General features: G+C 44.8%; 1 protein-coding gene across 2 annotated transcripts in view; it reads left to right on the plus strand.

Moving 5' to 3' along the window:
* serinc5 (serine incorporator 5) overlaps positions 1 to 17681 on the plus strand; it is a 39146-nt gene that overhangs the window by 3651 nt on the left and 17814 nt on the right. Inside the window, exon 2 of one of the 2 annotated variants that reach the window (XM_067227573.1) lies at positions 6941 to 7100. The exons of the other annotated variant lie outside the window; for it this stretch is intronic. Coding sequence (XP_067083674.1) covers positions 7056 to 7100 — 45 coding nt within the window. The 5' untranslated portion in view covers positions 6941 to 7055. The remainder of the gene's footprint in view (positions 1 to 6940; positions 7101 to 17681) is intronic. 2 annotated transcript variants of the gene reach the window in all.

Genomic DNA, 17681 nt, shown 5'->3' on the forward strand with positions numbered 1-17681 from the left:
AAAATAGCATTGTCCGAATAAAGCTAGATTCAAATTGATACCATCATGGAAACTTACTGAATGTGCCAAATTACAACATTTATGACCAGGGACCTTTTGAGATATTGGGCACAAGGAGAAAAAAAACATAAAAAATAATAATAAGAAGAAGAATACTAACAAAAACAATAGGTTCCCTCCTACCGGAGGAACCCTAATAACAATAATAATAAAATTAACAAAAACAATAGGTTTCCTCCCTAGGTTTCACCCTAATAATACAACAACAGTCACAAATTAACAATTAAAAACAAGATTAAAAAGGTACTTTTAAAGTATTTTCTTAAAGCAAGGATGCCTAGTGGAAAGTGAGTTCCACAGTTCAGGATCAATGCAAGGCCCTACCAGCCATGTTTTTCAGTTTACAGAGGCAGATACTCTTTTCACCCAAATAAAAGTACCCCCCGGAATAAAAGTACCCCCCGGACAAATCCTCAAAATCTAATAAAAGTACCCCCCGGAAAATTGCAAAATCAACACGCAAACTGTGTCCATATGCTATCAAAATGTGTTCCTACCAGTGTAAGTGCACATCTTTTACTGTCACTTGCAATCAGGAATAGAAATGGACAGCAAATATACCATTGCTAGGAAAAAACTTCAATACTTGTAGTTTGGAAATACATAATCATTGTTAGAAAATTTCAGAAAAGAGGCTGTCTGGTTACAAATATAGTACAAGTACTTTTCCTCAAAAACTTACAGTCAACATCAAATCAAATTTATTTGTCCATCCATCCATCATCTTCCGCTTGTCCGGGGGTCGGGTCGCGGGGGCAGCAACCTAAGCAGGGAGGCCCAGACTTTCCTCTCCCCGGCCACTTCCACCAGCTCTTCCTGGGGGACCCCGAGGCGTTCCCAGGCCAGCCGAGAGACATAGTCCCTCCAGCGTGTCCTGGGTCTTCCCCGGGGCCTCTTCCCAGTGGGATGTGCCCAGAACACCTCACCAGGGAGGCGTCCAGGAGGCATCCTTATCAGATGCCCGAGCCACCTCAACTGGCCCCTCTCGACGCGGAGGAGCAGCGGTTCTACTCTGAGCCCCTCCCGGATGACCGAGCTTCTCACCCTATCTCTAAGGGAGAGCCCGGACACCCTGCGGAGAAAACTCATTTCGGCCGCTTGTATTCGCGATCTCGTTCTTTCGGTCACTACCCACAGTTCGTGACCATAGGTGAGGGTAGGAACGTAGATCGACTGGTAAATAGAGAGCTTCGCCTTTCGACTCAGCTCCTTCTTCACCACAACGGACCGATGCAGAGCCCGCATCACTGCGGACGCCGCACCGATCCGCCTGTCGATCTCGCGCTCCATCCTTACTCACTCGTGAACAAGACCCCGAGATACTTGAACTCCTCCGCTTGGGACAAGATCTCCTCCCCGACCCGGAGATTGCACTCCACCTTTTTTCGGTCGATAACCATGGCCTCAGATTTGGAGGTGCTGATTCCCATCCCAGCCGCTTCGCATTCGGTTGCGAACCGCTCCAGTGAGAGCTGGAGGTCACGGCCCGATGAAGCCAACAGGACCACATCATCTGCAAAAAGCAGCGACCCGATCCTGAGGTCCCCAAACCGGACCCCCTCAACGCCCTGGCTGCGCCTAGAAATTCTGTCCATATAAGTTATGAACAGAATCGGTGACAAAGGGCAGCCCTGGCGGAGTCCAACCCTCACCGGGAACAAGTTCGACTTACTACCGGCAATGCGGACCAAACTCTGGCACCGGTCGTACAGGGACCGAACAGCCCCGATCAGGGAGTCCGGTACCCCGTACTCCCGGAGCACCCCCCACATGAGCCCCCGAGGGACACGGTCGAACGCCTTTTCCAAATCCACAAAACATGTGTAGACTGGTTGGGCGAACTCCCATGCACCCTCCAGAACCCTGCCGAGGGTATAGAGCTGGTCCACAGTTCCACGGCCAGGACGAAAACCACATTGCTCCTCCTGAATCCAAGGTTCGACAATCCGACGGACCCTCCTCTCCAGCACCCCTGAATAGACTTTCCCAGGGAGGCTGAGGAGTGTGATCCCCCTAAAGTTGGAGCACACCCTCCGATCCCCCTTTTTAAAGAGGGGAACCACCACCCCGGTCTGCCAGTGGGAGTCAGTTGGCGGAGCGGTGAGGGAGTCGGGCTAGTAATCCGAAGGTTGCCAGTTCGATTCCCGGTCATGCCAACTGACGTTGTGTCCTTGGGCAAGGCACTTCACCCTACTTGCCTCGGGGGAATGTCCCTGTACTTACTGTAAGTCGCTCTGGATAAGAGCGTCTGCTAAATGACTAAATGTAAATGTAAATGTAAATGCCAGTCCGGAGGCACTGTCCCTGATGTCCACGCGATGTTGCAGAGTCGTGCCAACCAAGACAGCCCTACAACATCCAGAGCCTTAAGGAACTCCGGGCGGACCTCATCCACCCCAGGGGCCCTGCCACCGCGGAGCTTTTCAACCACCTCGGCGACCTCAGCCCCAGAGATAGAAGGGCCCCCCCCAATGTCCCCAGACTCTGCCTCCACGTCGGAACGCGTGTTGGTGGGATTAAGGAGGTCTTCAAAGTATTCCTTCCACCGATCCAGGACGTCCCCCATCGAGGTCAGCAGCGCACCATCCCCACCATATACAGCGTTGACAGTGCACTGCTTCCCCCTCCTGAGTCGCCGGATGGTGGTCCAGAACCTTTTCGAAGCCGTTCGGAAGTCATTCTCCATGGCCTCGCCGAACTCCTGATGTGTACCGCCAAAGCCGCATTCCGCTTGGCCTGCCGGTACACATCAGCTGCCTCTGGAGTCCTACCAGCCAACAAAGTCCGATAGGCCTCCTTCTTCAGCTTGACGGCTTCCCTCACCTCCGGCGTCCACCACCGAGTCCGAGGGTTACCGCCGCGACATGCACCGACCGGGAAGACGCCTGACCGGCGTCTTCCCCCACCATCGTAGCCAAGTCACCACCAGGTGGTGATCAGTTGACAGCTCCGCCCCTCTCCTCACCCGAGTGTCCAAGACATTCGGCCTCTGATCCGACGACACGACTACAAAGTCTATCATCGAACTGAGACCTCGGGTGTCCTGGAGCCAAGTGCACATATGGACACCCTTATGCTTGAACATGGTGTTCGTTATGGACAAGCCGTGTCTAGCACAGAAGTCCAACAACAAAACACCGCTCGGGTTCAGATTGGGGGGGCCGTTCCTCCCAATCACGCCCCTCCAGGTCTCACTGTCATTGCCCACATGAGCATTGAAGTCCCCCAGGAGGACGAGGGAATCTCCGGGAGGAGCGCTTTCCAGCACCCCTCCCAGAGACTCCAAAAAGGGTGGGTACTCTGCACTGCCATTTGGTGCATAAGCACAAACAACAGTGAGGACCCGTCCCCCCACCCGAAGGCGGAGGGAGGCTACCCTCTCGTCCACCGGGGTGAACCCCAACGTACAGGCGCCTAACCGAGGGGAAACAAGTATTCCCACCCCAGCTCGACGCCTCTCACCGAGGGCAACACCAGAGTGGAAGAGATTCCAGCCCCTCTCAAGGAGACTGGTTCCGGAGCCGATGCTGTGCGTCGAGGCGAGGCCGACTATATCTAGCCGGAACTTCTCTACCTCGCGCACCAGCTCCGGCTCCTTTCCCGCCAGCGAGGTGACGTTCCACGTCCCTAGAGGTAGCTTCTGCAGCCGAGGATCGGACCGCCAAGGCCCCTGCCTTCGGCCGCCGCCCGTCTCGCACTGCACCCGACCCCCATGACCCCTCCTGCGGATGGTGAGCCCACTGGAAGGGGGTCCCACGTTGTCTCTTCGGGCTGTGCCCGACCAGGCCCCATGGGAAAAGGCCCGGCCACCAGGCGCTCGCCATCGAGCCCCACCCCCGGGCCTGGCTCCAGGGGGGGGCCCCGGTGACCCGCTTCCGGGCAGGGGCAACTGAGAACCATTGTTAGTTTTCTTCATGGTAGTTTTCTGAGCCACGCTTTGTCTGATCCTTCGCCTGGAACCTGATTGCCTTGGGTGACCCTACCAGGGGCATAAAGCCCCCGACAACATAGCTTCCAGGATCATTAGGACATGCAAACCCCTCCACCGCGGTAAGGTGGTGACTTAACCCTAACCCAAATGTATTTGTTTAGCCCTTTTTACACGCAAGCATGTCACAGAGGGCTTCACATATGCCCATAGAACTGCCCCTCAACCAACCTAAACCCTCAAGGAAGACAAGGAAAAACTCCCAAAAAACTCTTAACAGGAGAATAATGGAAGAAACCTTGGGAGGAGCAATTCAGAGAGGGATCCCCTCCTCCAGAGACGGTTGGTGAGAGAGAGGAGCAGAACACAGGCTAAACATAGTCATACAGTGTCGGTGGGTTTTTAAAACACCAAAATCCATTGTTCAACTTTATAGATGTAGGACAGGACCGGGAGACTCGCAACCAGGTCCAGCGTTTGCTGACCGACGACCAGGCAGGTGCTGACAACTCAAACCCCCCACACCACAAGGGATGTGTGTGGGGGGGGGGACAGAGAGAGGAGAGCAGGGATTAGAGAATGCCAGGAGCAGCTAACAGTTACAGTCATAATAGAATGAGATCCCCACCGGTCAAGTGTGGACTGGTGCAGCAATTTAACAGAGCAAAAAAGGGGAATTTGATGCAACCCCACACACCAAGACAGCGACAGCCCCCCCCATTTGGAACATGAAATCTGTTCCAGGGGAAATGACTGCAACATAACATGAAAACCACTAGCAAACAAAGCATTGCTAGGAATATACCTCAACACTTGTCATTTGGAAATACATAATCATTATCACAATGTAAAAAAAGAGGTTGTCTGGTTACAAATATAGTACTGGTACTTTTCCTCAAAAACTTACAGTCGATATGACTGAAACATAACATAGAAAATCTCAAAAAAGAGGCTGTCTGGTTACAAATAACCTTGGTTACAAGTTACCTTGGTTAAACGTAACCAAGGTAACTTATACTTCGGAACTAGCCTGATCCGTGTCAGGCTAAAAATCAAGTTAAACTAAGATGTGTTGCAAATAATTTCAAACAGGCGGAAACAGAATCTCAAAAGACAGTTCTGTCGAGTAAAGTCCTGTGCGCAAAGCACTTTAGTCCGTGTTCGGAAACGTAAATTCAGACTTTTTGAAGTGCAGACATGAATGATTTACATGTTTACGATCATCTCCAAAAAATATATTAATTTAAATAAACAAGTTAAGAAATAATGTCACTTTAACTGTTTTCAAAAGCCATTGGTTATTGACATAAGGCCTTAGAATCTAAGCAGAGCGTCTAGACAAGTTACAATCAATTATGGCGTATCCATTCTTTGACAACTCTGTGGTGGATGAAGGTGCTCAGATTATACAAAGAGCGTTTATCCCACCAGCCCCAAGGGTCTTCAGAGACAGAAGTAATGCTTCCCTGACCAGTACCTGTGGAAGAAGTATAGGTTCAGCAGGCCCAGCATAGTTTATCTAGATAGATTTAATTGTCATTCTTAAAAATAGAAATAAACATAAATATACAGTTAGGTCCATAAGTATTTGGACATTGACACAATTTTCATCATTTTAGCTCTGTATACCACCACAATGGATTTGAAATGAAACAATCAAGATGTGCTTTAAGTGCAGACTTTCAGCTTTAATTTAAGGGTATTTACATCCAAATCAGGTGAACGGTGTAGGAATTACAACACGTTGTATATGTGGCCCCCCCCTTTTTAAGGGACCAAAAATAAATGGACAAACTAACAATCATAAATCTAATTGTCACTTTTAATACTTGGTTGCAAATCCTTTGCAGTCAATGACAGCCTGAAGTCTGGAACCCATAGACATCACCAGACGCTGGGTTTCGTCCCTGGTGATGCTCTGCCAGTGGTGTTAAATGGTATTAATTTTGTTCAAGATGTGAAGACAAAAACATTATTAGCCCACATCAAGTGCAATTAACCATGGCCTTCTTCAGTGTTTTGAATTTTATCCTACAATTTTCAGTTGCTGCCACGTTATTTTTTGGGCTATTATTCTCAATCTCCTGTTGAGAATATCGGCCATAGGCTAGCCTACTGTCAGAATGTTTACTATCTTGCACTGACAACCTTCAGTTGGTAGCTAATGTCGTTAGCTAATGTAAACTACTTGCCAGTAGCTAGCTAGCTAAGTTAGATAACGTTTTCACATCAAAGAGTTCAAATTTATCTTCCCTTCCGAAAGAAATGCATGTAATTTTCTAACATTGTCTCGATTTTCAAAAATAAACATACCGTCCAAAATAAGAACGTACCGGGTGGATTTTTCGGGTAAAAAAAATAAACGTACCGGTACATTTATTTGGGTAAAAAGAGTATAGCGTTGCAAAAGGAGCATCCGATGAGGCCAATAGTTTTAGGATTAGAAATTAGGTTTAGGGTTCAGGTTAGGTTTTGGGGTCAAGGTTGGGTAAGGGTTAATGTTAGGTGTTAGGGAAAACAGGATTTTGATTGGGTCTGAATTGAGTCCCCACAACAATGGCAATACATGTTTTTTGTGTGTGTAAGTAGGCCTATCCGGTAGTGAGCTGTGTGGATAGATGAATAGTTTTCCTTAGTTTCTGTCTGTGTTGTGTCGCCAGGGGCTTTGTTAGTCAGTAGGGAAGCAGGCCTGTGTGTGTTGTTGCCTAGCTATTCAGACATGGAGCATCTCAGTACAGATAGGAGTAAAACTGTGTGTATGTTTACTTTGGATGGCCTCTTCTACTCTCTTTCTCTTTCTTTTGTTTCCCCATGGCTCTCTTTCTCAGAAAAGTGTGTAATTTGAGAGAAGGTGTGCACACGTACAGTAGTTTCATCTCACGGTGTGGTCATCTAGCAGAGACTGTAGGCATGCCTCTGGGAAGAAAACTATGTTGTTTGCCTGTCTTTTAGTCTCTTCCTGTCCTGTGGTCTTCATCTTCTGGTCTTCATCCTGTGGTCTTCATCCTGTGGTCTTTATCCTGTGGTCTTTATCCTGTGGTCTTTATCCCGTGGTCTTTATCCTGTGATGTTCCTGTCCTGTGGTCTTCCTGTCTCTGCTTCTCCAAAACTGGTTGGTCCTGGTGAATGAAGTTGCATAATTTCTGAATGACTCACACCCAAATGCGGAGCCAGTCTTATAATATTCATACCAAGGTTGATTCTTCATATAGAAGCCTTTTTAATATAATGCTTGCAAACTCTACACTGCACATTCTAGGTTAACAGGTTCTAAACTGCAAAGAACTAAAAGTTAATCAACTTTTATAATCATGAACAAACATTTTGTGGGTCAGGGTGTGTACCCACCTCCCACACATGCTCTTCTCCTAACCCCAAATGATCTGAGATTTTCTCAGTATCTCTGAGCTTGGCTCCAGTCTGATATTTGAGTCTGTCTCCTTCTTTTGTTCCCCTTCTCCCTGTTGGCCCACAAGGACAGCGTGTCTGTTACTTTGTCAGTGCACACCTTTCTCCAGCGTCACTTTCTCTGACTTATCAACTAGGCAACATACTGTGCACGTTGTCTCTGCTCTATTACACACACCCTGGTGATTAATAGTCACACATGCACTATGGGTGGGAATCTTTTGGTACCTCACGATTTAGATTCGATTCTTGGGGTCACAAATCAATAAAACAAATCGATTCACGATTTTTAGCGATTTTGTTAAAACATTTTTATACATATATATAAAAAAAAGATTTTTAACATTTGTGAATCACTAGAAGACTGAATTGCGATTCAAATGTGAATCAATTTTTTCCCCCACCCCTAATATGCACCCACTTGGTGGGTCTTTACTCCCTAGTAAAGGTGAAGCTACGTCCCTAAATGTTTATTTTGGTTAATGCTTGTTTATTTAATTGATGCAATACAGCAAAGCATAGTTATGTCGATTTTATCTTCTTGAGCACAGTTCTCTATTCCCATCTTGAATTACCAATGCTGTTGTTGTGTCTATGCATGATCTGTGTGTGTATGTGCCTTGTATCTGGGGCTCCCAGATCATGTGATGAACACAGTGTTTATGGCTCTGAACTAGGATCTGCTCATAGACTTCTTTCTTGGGTTCGACTAGAGATGGGATACTAAATTAGAAACCCAAAAGGTCCACTCACCAAATTACCATTCAGTTCAGGGTCCGGAACAGTGATGGTTTATTTTTCTGGCCCTTGTCTCAGAGTTCTGGGGGTAATTTTGTTCAAAGTGTCTATGCTTTGTGTCATAGTGACGTTTCACAATGACGTTTCACGTTACCACTTTTGACAAGGGCAACCGTCTCATTGCAGATTAGGGTTAATATCGGTTTTGTGCTCCCCACCGGCAACACGAATGCATACTTGTGTAGTGGGGTTTGCTCACCATAAAATAGAAATACTTAATTTATAATAAAGTCTCGGGGCACCACCTCCCAAAGTGTGGTGTGCGAGCTGCCTCTAGGGGGTGCGCGAGAGGAAAAATGTAATGGTAGTCTAATGGTGTAATAATTAATATAAATTATTATATGGCAACAACAGTACTGAGAGTTCTGATTGGCTAATGGGTAGTCATGCCAGCCGCGTATTGCCCTCCTCGCCGGTCTGATACGGATCCGTATTGCCCTCTGATGTCATCTTCAAAATGAGCGATATTGCTAGAAATCAACAGCCATGAGGAAATTCAGAAGCAGCGAAAAAAATATATTGAAAGTGATTTTGTTGTTGAGTTGTTACTTTACTGCAAATTAAAGCCATTTTAGCTGAGCTGTGTCACGACAGTGTCGTGAGAAGACTTGAGAGTTGATAACAATTACCATTTCTGATAACAATTAACATCTTCTTTTCATTTACAAAATGAAAGGAGCGAAAAATGCCATATAATAAACAATTTACCAACCTCGACCGTTCGGCCATTCCGGGAAATATCAAACTTCGGCTTTGGCGTATCAACCTCGCTTGGTCGATGCGTTAAAGCCTCAGTCTGATATTTCCTGGCATGACCTCACTCTCGGTTAATAAGTAGGCCTAGTTAATATAATGTTTACATTTTTCACAAAACAAAAACATGAATTATAACATTTCCCGTTGTAAGATTTAAATTTAAAATAAAAAACTTTGTAGTGTTTCAGGGCGTTTTCACACCTGGGGGGTATTCCAGGTAGCGGGTTTAACAAACTCTGAGCCTAACCCTGAACTCTGAGTTGAGTTACTCTAAAATGGGAAATTCTGAAAACTCGGTTCAAGAAAAGCGGATTTGAATTTGTTAACTCAACTCGGAGTACGTCAACTCTGAGTTAAGCGCAGGCATGAGAACTATTAAAAGCCAACATCAATGGAGCTCCGATAGTAGGATCCACCATGGCACCCGGGAACAAAAAACGTCCTACTTCACCACACTTCAGATATAAGTTTTATTTTGTGTTTATGGTCAATCTGAGCAATATATTCTAGAAAAAAAGCAACACGGCTGTAGCAGCGTATACAATTGGCGTGGGAGACAAACTGCCAAGTCAATGCATACATTTGAATGTAATAGCCAGTCCATACATTGAACATTTAACCCCACTGTCTGTTAATATTACAGGAGAAAAAGTGGAGGACTTCATAAAATAGCATGTTCAATGTTATATTAAATATAAAAACATTAGTGTTACAAGTAAAGGAGTTGTACAAATGTCGCCACTACTAATTGGGTGTGCTTTGCCTTCGGCAAGGGCACAACCTTTGTTCTCTCACGTATATATTATTATTTTTATTTTTTATTTTTGCCCCCCTAAAACTCAGTCAATATTTGGCCTACATAGACAACGTAGGTGTCAAAAGTTTCGTCTTGGTAGCGATTGAGTTGCTTCTATTGGAATTTACGTTCCGTTGCATGGTTTAGGCTTAAGTTACGTTTTTGTGGCGAAAAGTGAAGCTAACGGTGGCTAATTTGCTAGCCACAGTCACTGACGTTACTAACGTCACTAACGTCACGAAAACACGCGTGACTACCTTTGGCGGAACATTCGTTTCGCATCTGTTAACTTGGGGGATAGCTAGGCTAACTATAGCTTTACTGCAAGGCAGCTGCAGAAACGCCACAAGAAAAGAGGCCAGGGTGATAACTATTTACTCATTTTACTTTGTGATATGACACACAATTGTGATGTGTAATGTATAGTATAAGCTGATATTATTAAGGAAGTACATCTACTTTCGGAAACAGTAGTCTACTATTTCACTGAAGTATTAGCATCATGACATTAGCCTGTGTTGCCCGGGCAACACATACTACAGTGGTCTATGATGTAGCGTTATCTGTTTTCAATCGTTAAAATAAACATTCCTCACATATACATTTTCGTTGTAGGATTTATTCTGACATTAGTAAACGATTTGTTGGTGAAATTACCATTACCTGTGGTTTCAAACCAGTGTAGCTCACTGCAACGCTGTAGCTTACGCGAGACACACTACAAAAACATCTACAGTACACAGCTGTTTAGGAAGTCAAACGGCGACAGAACATGTTCGGCACTCCCCTTACTTAAATCAAAAGTCTATCTAACTACTAACCTGAACTTCATTGCCACAGTCTAAACGTTGTCAATCTGTTCATGAAAATAATTAATTTCAGCTTAAACCGTACAACAGAACGTTAAATCCAATTCAACCAACGCAATCGCTACCAAGACGAACAGTAGTCTAGTACTTTACCGTAGTAGTACAATTTACCGGGGCAGCTTCTCCACACAGGGCTATATCGCATTTTGCGTTGTTACTGACAATGATCGCTACCAGTGAGCTTTTTATGAATGAGCGATTTTCCACTAAATAAATGTCAAGCTTATTTACGTTTTTGGGGGCATATTTTCAGTTAGCAGATGGTACTGTTTGAATCGCGATTCCATCTTCTACTGCCGGGTAACGTCGTAGAATAATCTCCAAAGGGGGTTCTTTATTAATGAATGAATGCAATGAGTAGGCTAAATGCCTGAAAATATCATGAGAAGGGAAAAACTTAAGATGACGTTTAAGTCATAGAGATTAGGTAAATTTTTACACCGGTCTGCCAAATTTATTCGTTTTGATTCAACGTTGAGGCTGCCTCTTGCAGGGGAAATGAGAAGACATCTATTTCATTCTACACTTCACTCGTATTTTCAGTTGTAAATGAGCAGCAAAAAAAATGCTTTTAAATCTATGTAATCTTTATAAATAATAAGTATTCATTTTTATATAAAATATACAGAAATATCAGTTGTAAAAATGTCATTCAAAAACGGACCCCTGTGCAACCGACGCAAGCAAGCACACCCTACAATTTCCCCAGAAATTGTACCCTCTCTAGTTACATTTACATTTAGTCATTTAGCAGACGCTCTTATCCAGAGCGACTTACAGTAAGTACAGGGACATTCCCCCGAGGCAAGTAGGGTGAAGTGCCTCGCCCAAGGACACAACGTCATTTGACACAGCCGGGAATTGAACCAGCGACCTTCTGATTACTAGCCCGATTCTCTAACCGCTCAGCCACCTGACTAGCCCTGTATGACTATATGTGGCGGCACCAATGTTGATCCCCAAAACACGCACACACAAGAGGTTTATAATACAAAAACTTTATTTAAATTCATTTAAGAGGCACTGCCCAACTGTCACGGTCCATTACTGCTGTGCACACTCCCCACCGAAAAGGCACAACCAGGCCCAAGCAGCTCCCTACCCTCTGCCCCTTTCGTACTGTAGGGGTAGGGATGGGTATCGAGAACCGGTTCTTGTTTAGAATCTGTTCCCAGTGAATCGATTCCTTGGAATCGTTAGCAAAATTCCATAACGATTCTCTGTGCCTTAAACAATTAAAATGCTAAGTTTAATAATGGATTAAAAATCGATGTGCTCAGTTTAATAATGGGAACGCTAACATCTGTCTGAATAAACTATAAAAGTTTGCGCATAGACAGACTGCAGCAAACATTGCAACTAGGAAGAAGTGTTCTAAAGGTTGTATTTCACACGACAAAATGACAACAACGCCACTTGTAACACGTGTAAAAAGTCTATTTCGTTGAAGGGAGGAAATACTACAAACATGAAGAAGCATTTGAACACACAGCATGGAATGAACTACTGGAACGTCATGTGTTCGATGCATGCAGCAGCGCAGCTAACGTTCGCGCTTCATCTCTAACTATCTAAGGTAGAGCTAAACTGCTCAAAAGTGATCACAACCACTTGTTACTGTGTGAAGCAATTTGCCTTTATTGTGTGTAGTCGATCTAGTTATCTTCTGTCCCGTCTTTTAAAGCATACATTTTAGCTCCGGCATTCGTCTCCCTTTAGTATTGATCTTATTGATCATTTCACGTTATCGGGGCAGCGTGTGTTATCAGCAAACGTTCGTGTGTTCCATTATTAAACTGAGCATATCGATTTTTTATCCATTATTAAACTTAGCATTTTAATTGTTTAACCTTTTAATAGTCCTGTTAAATGTGACTGAAAACGCCTAAACAACATACCCCAAGTACATTGAAAGCTGTTGTTGAACCATTTGGAGTACATGCATGTAAATGGTCTCTTTTGAAAGGTGACACTGAAGTTATTGTTGTTGTTAGGACCTACTGGTGTTGAGTAATAGAAGCTTGAACACAAGGAAACTGAAAGTTTCTATCTCCGACTAGATTTTGTTTTGAAAACAGAGGCCTGAAGAGGCCTAGAGGTGGTAGGTATTAGCTAATTTCAGAGCCAGTCAAAGCCAGTTTGAGAAATTCGTTTAGAACGAGTGTGTGTGTGGGGGGGTGCAGGACGCACAGACCTATGGCTGTAAAGGGGAACATCGATAAGAGAATCGATAAGGAATCGAATCGATAAGCAGGAATTGATAAGGAGTCGGAATCGTTAAAATCTTATCAATACGCATCCCTATGTAGGGGTGAAGTCCACTGCACACTAAAAACACGTCACTGCAATAGTTTATAAAGGCACCCAACTTGTGGCACGCCGCACGCCGTTTGAAACAACCAGCCGCACCTCCTCCACCGGGAGCAAAATAACAGTTTATGGTACTCAGGGGTCCGAGTTCTGGGATGTTGCAGGGCTGGCCCCGAGTGCGAGTGGCTCGCCCACACAGTGCTGGCAACAAACGGAGTTGAAGCAGGCTAGTTGACAGACAAACAAGTAATAGGCGGTCCGTTCGGTCGGCAGTGGCCCGACCGAAATCAAAGTCTCAATTTCACTAAGGGCCGCTATCAGCACACACCCACTCTTCGAACGTCCGAAATGTCCATCCATGATTTGTGCTCCTGTCTCCATAGGTCCTCCTGGTCGTGCACAGAACAGTTAGCAAACCTTCGTCCCGGCTCTCTCCGATTGTAGACAGCACATAATCCCAAACGTCCTTCGTCCCGGCTCTCTCCGATTGTAGACAGCACGTAATCCCAAACCTCCTTAACTGCACACTGGTCGACCGGTCGTGTCCGGTCTACTCTTCTCCGTATTCCGTTCTCACCTCTTGCCGACATGTCGGCCCTTTTCTCCTCTCCGCGGCCGCATTCCCACGCCGCCGAGGATCCAATCATGACAGGACCGGCAGCTGCGCCTATTAAGTAATTAGCGCTTCTCCATCCAGTCCTCCCACATCAGTCCATACACGCGACACAAACTGCACCTCATGAAGAAAGTGCCAAAAACTGACCAAGAGATGGGTGTAGGCCTACTTGGGTAGAAGAATAAAGGCTAATCTTGAAATAGATTTGCTGAAACACCAGTTACATGGTACATGGTCACAGGTTAATCATGTAAATTGTAAAAATCTTGTAAACAAACTCCACGCGCTAGCAAACTGTTCTCTCATTGGTCCGATTTTAAAGCGGCTATAAATAGGCTCTGTTGGTTTAAAAAAAAAAAAATAATTACGATCCTGTAAAGTGGAATTAAAAACGAGTTTCAAGTTCACCACACCATAGAGTAATGTGTTATTAACTACCCATCCAAATTCGAATGAAAAAAAACTGTCTCTGTTCGAGACTGAGGGAGACTGAAGGAGCTGAAGCTCGGCCCCCTCGCTGGAAGGCGCCACCTCTCTCAAGTAAGCTACCTACGACCCAGATAATGGCGGCTACGTCAAACCGAACAAAACAGTACAATTAGAATGTATTTGTTCAATGAGTGAAACATACAGATGCATATAAATGAAATGTTCCCCTGAGCTGTAACACAGGAGTAAAAATTGACACCAGAGACAGCAGACAGTGAGCTCTCCAACTACTTCTGGCACATTAGCTACCATCTCACCAAAATACCATAATTCTACACCGAGTAGCCTAATATCAAGTTAGCGGTTTGCACTAACTCATAGCAGAGATACCTCTAGTATAATTATAACAAGCACACAGAACTGAGTGATGAACTGCTGGCGGCGGTGGATGGTCCAAGTGAGACCGGAGGATGAACGGCCAGGGGGGCGATGCTCGGTACGGCTCCGCGCTGCAAGAGAAGCCGTGTGTTGGTGAACCCCGTCTGTCTCTGGTCCATGTTAAAACTGTCCGCCGTGAAATGGTCAGTGCAGAGGCGGCTGTTGGAGTTTATCCGAAGCTTTCCATGAGCGTGGCTCTTCACAAAATCTATCCACCTATTTTTCCTTTCCTTATCAATAGGGAACTTTAGCGTTGCAGCGCAGCTGGAGTTCTTGCATCCAGGGAAGATGCAGTTGCGGATGGAAGGAGACATCCTGAAGCTAGCTAGCTAGCTGATGTAAGCTACAATAACAGTACAGCAGGAGGAGCCATTCAGTGATCTGACGTAGATAGGTAGTTTTTTGGCTCCGCCCATTAAAACCTGATCTGAAAATGGAAGAGAAACTGTTCTTCGGTCTAACTCCACATTTCAGTGCGACAAAGTTTTAGCGCTTTGCACATGCTTTCAGGAACTCATTTCACACGTATATAATGTACTTGGAAGCAAAACATGGAATTTACTTTACAGGATCTTTAAGGTGTGGGGGTGCGTGAACCCTTTCGGGATGTAGAAGGGGGTGCGTGGCCTAAAAAGCTTTACAATGAATGTATTCAAGTAAGGTAAACATGGGTAGTATGAACAAGTTAGATTATGAATTTGATATGAAAGATTGGTTTTAATGAACAGAATGAAATGGTCTAACTTAACGAAAGACAGAAATTGTAAAAACTTACATGAATTGTAAGTTTTTACTATTCATATTTCAGCTAAACAGTACATGTAAATCAGCATCTGAATTAAAATGTGACAAGAAATGGGCAGTGTAGTTGCTGAAAATGTGCGTATTTTATTGATGAAACGGCTAATTGGTAAATTTGCTCTGACTTCTCAATAACCTAGGTAAATAAAAGCTCGACGACGACTTACAAAAATCGTTGCGCCACCTACTCATCTGGCAGTGAATTGTTTTCAGCACCCACAGCCTACGGAGATACCATAAACGCAGTCTATCCGTCCGTATCCGTAAGCCCGCCCATCCGTTAACGGAGTCGGAGAAGCATACTGCGGCCTTTAGCCATAGTTACGTTTGATCAGGGTTGTCCAATGAAGTTGAGGGCGGTTCACGTTCAAGGCCCATTTGAAGAATCTGAAGTCAAAGCCCGGCAGCGCTGCAGGATCATGAGACTGAGGCCGAATCCCAATAATCTGTTTTACCCCTACCACTTACCCCTAGCCCTTAGTTTACCCCAAGCCCTTGACCCTCGAAACTGAGGGGTAAGGGCTACATACCCCTATGAAATGAGACGCCACTTGGTTACGGTTACGTCATCTAGCACTTATCGATGTCTCCAAAGCAGGTAGTCTTATGCACTATCAAACGAAATTCGCTGCTAATGGAGTTTAGTTAAAACTGTAGACATGCTAGTCAGAGAAATGTGGGACTGTTGTGCAAATCAGCAATGTAACGTTAGCGTAGCATACTAACAATTTTTTTAAACGTTTCAATTAAGAACATGGTTGCAAATATTTATGTACAGGACTGTGTATAGCACAAAACAAGACTGTAGTAATTTTGTAATCAATTAATTAAGCCAAAAATATTACATTTATCGGACTCTCTGGATGATCTGGACGCCATTGTTGCCAGTCGCGCAGGATTCACATACCCCTAGGTTTCAAGTAAGCTCCCGTTTTCACTTGGTTTTAAGGGGTGTATACCCCTTCGTCTTAGCCCTACCCCTCGCTCAAAAAGAGTATTGGGACACCACTTACTCTCACGTGAACTGGCAAAACTAAGGGCTAGGGGTAAGACAGAGTATTGGGATTCGGCCTGAGTCAGTGGGGTCTCAGTCAGGTCGCAATTAGAATTGCGTTTTTGGTTCTTCTGTTGAAACTTTCAGGTAGTGTTGCAGTCACTCATGTTGAATCCCAGGAGAAGCTTGGCAACGTCATTTGAACGCCAATCCTGATGGCGTTCACGCCATGGTTGGTTTCGCTGGAGTCAGAGATTGATCACATCTCAGAGTTTTATACAGTTCAGAGTTTGAAGGAGTACAGTCTGGAGTCAGAGGTTGATTTGATGAAGCTGGGTTCTCAACTCCCCCTCCTTACTTTAAACCTACCAAAGGTGTGAACTGGTGTCTGGCTGGTTCATAGGATTTTTCAAATATTGTTCTGGACATCTTGGTACAGTTACAAAATATAGTTGAATGATGTTTTATTATGTTAGCTTTGTGTAGATACCAAGAATGACTTGGTTATCTTTCAGGAAGAAGGAATAGTTACTAGAATCAAGATTTCAGTAAACACAAAATTAAAACAAAGTAACAAACATGACACAAATATCCCCCTCATAATTCTCCACCTTGTACTCTTGTCGTAAAGGTGAAGTCTGAAGAACTTTCCTCAAAGGTTCTGATTAAGGTATGTTCTTTGTTCAAATTGCTGCCAAAACAGAGAGCACAAATGGTTGCTGGAGACGTGTTGTCTCAAGCAGGCCCTTTGAAGCTTGACAGCTAGCAGGAGAGCAGATTGGGGAGTTCTCCCCCCAACTCTATGGTTCCTGTGTTTGGTGGATAATCAGCATACTGAGGGTGTCGAGGGCTGATTTAGGTTTGTCTGATGTGATCGAATCAGACTCTTCAGGTGTGACAAGATGTTTGCTCGTGTGGTCTGGCTGACCTCACTGCACTTGTCAGTCCACTCTGAAATTTGAAATTTTGGGAATCAACTTTTCGCTTTAGGTTGGGTTTTGTCACACCATGATTTTCGCAAAGGAAGAAGCAGGTACTGTTGGCAAATCGATTAGCCTGCGTTGTTGCAAATGACACACACAACCTGCATGACCCACAGAGGTTGCGGCACAGCGTTGAGTGAGTGAGTTGTCATAGTGATTACAGTAATTACAGCTGCCGATTGGACCTTTGGAATGCAAGTTGGATTTTCTCAACTTTATGTAAATGAGGAGCGTGAAAACGCTAGCGTTGGCCAATCGGATTGGTTTCTTGTTTCTTGTAACGTAGCAACTGTTGGTCATGGTAATTTCTAGGTTTTATAATTTCAAGATGGAGGAGAAACTTATCTTATGTGTCTGCACACCCCCCCATTCCGTGTTCGTACCTTATATAGAGAACTGCGAGGTGGCATAAAGACAGAACATTCTCGCCTTGAAAAGGCTGTGTAAGAGGGGCTGGTGGTGGGAGACAAGCCGTGTGTATGTTTGTTTATTGTA

Source organism: Osmerus mordax, chromosome 24 (assembly GCF_038355195.1).
Source record: "Osmerus mordax isolate fOsmMor3 chromosome 24, fOsmMor3.pri, whole genome shotgun sequence".
Taxonomy (NCBI): Eukaryota; Metazoa; Chordata; class Actinopteri; order Osmeriformes; family Osmeridae; genus Osmerus; species Osmerus mordax.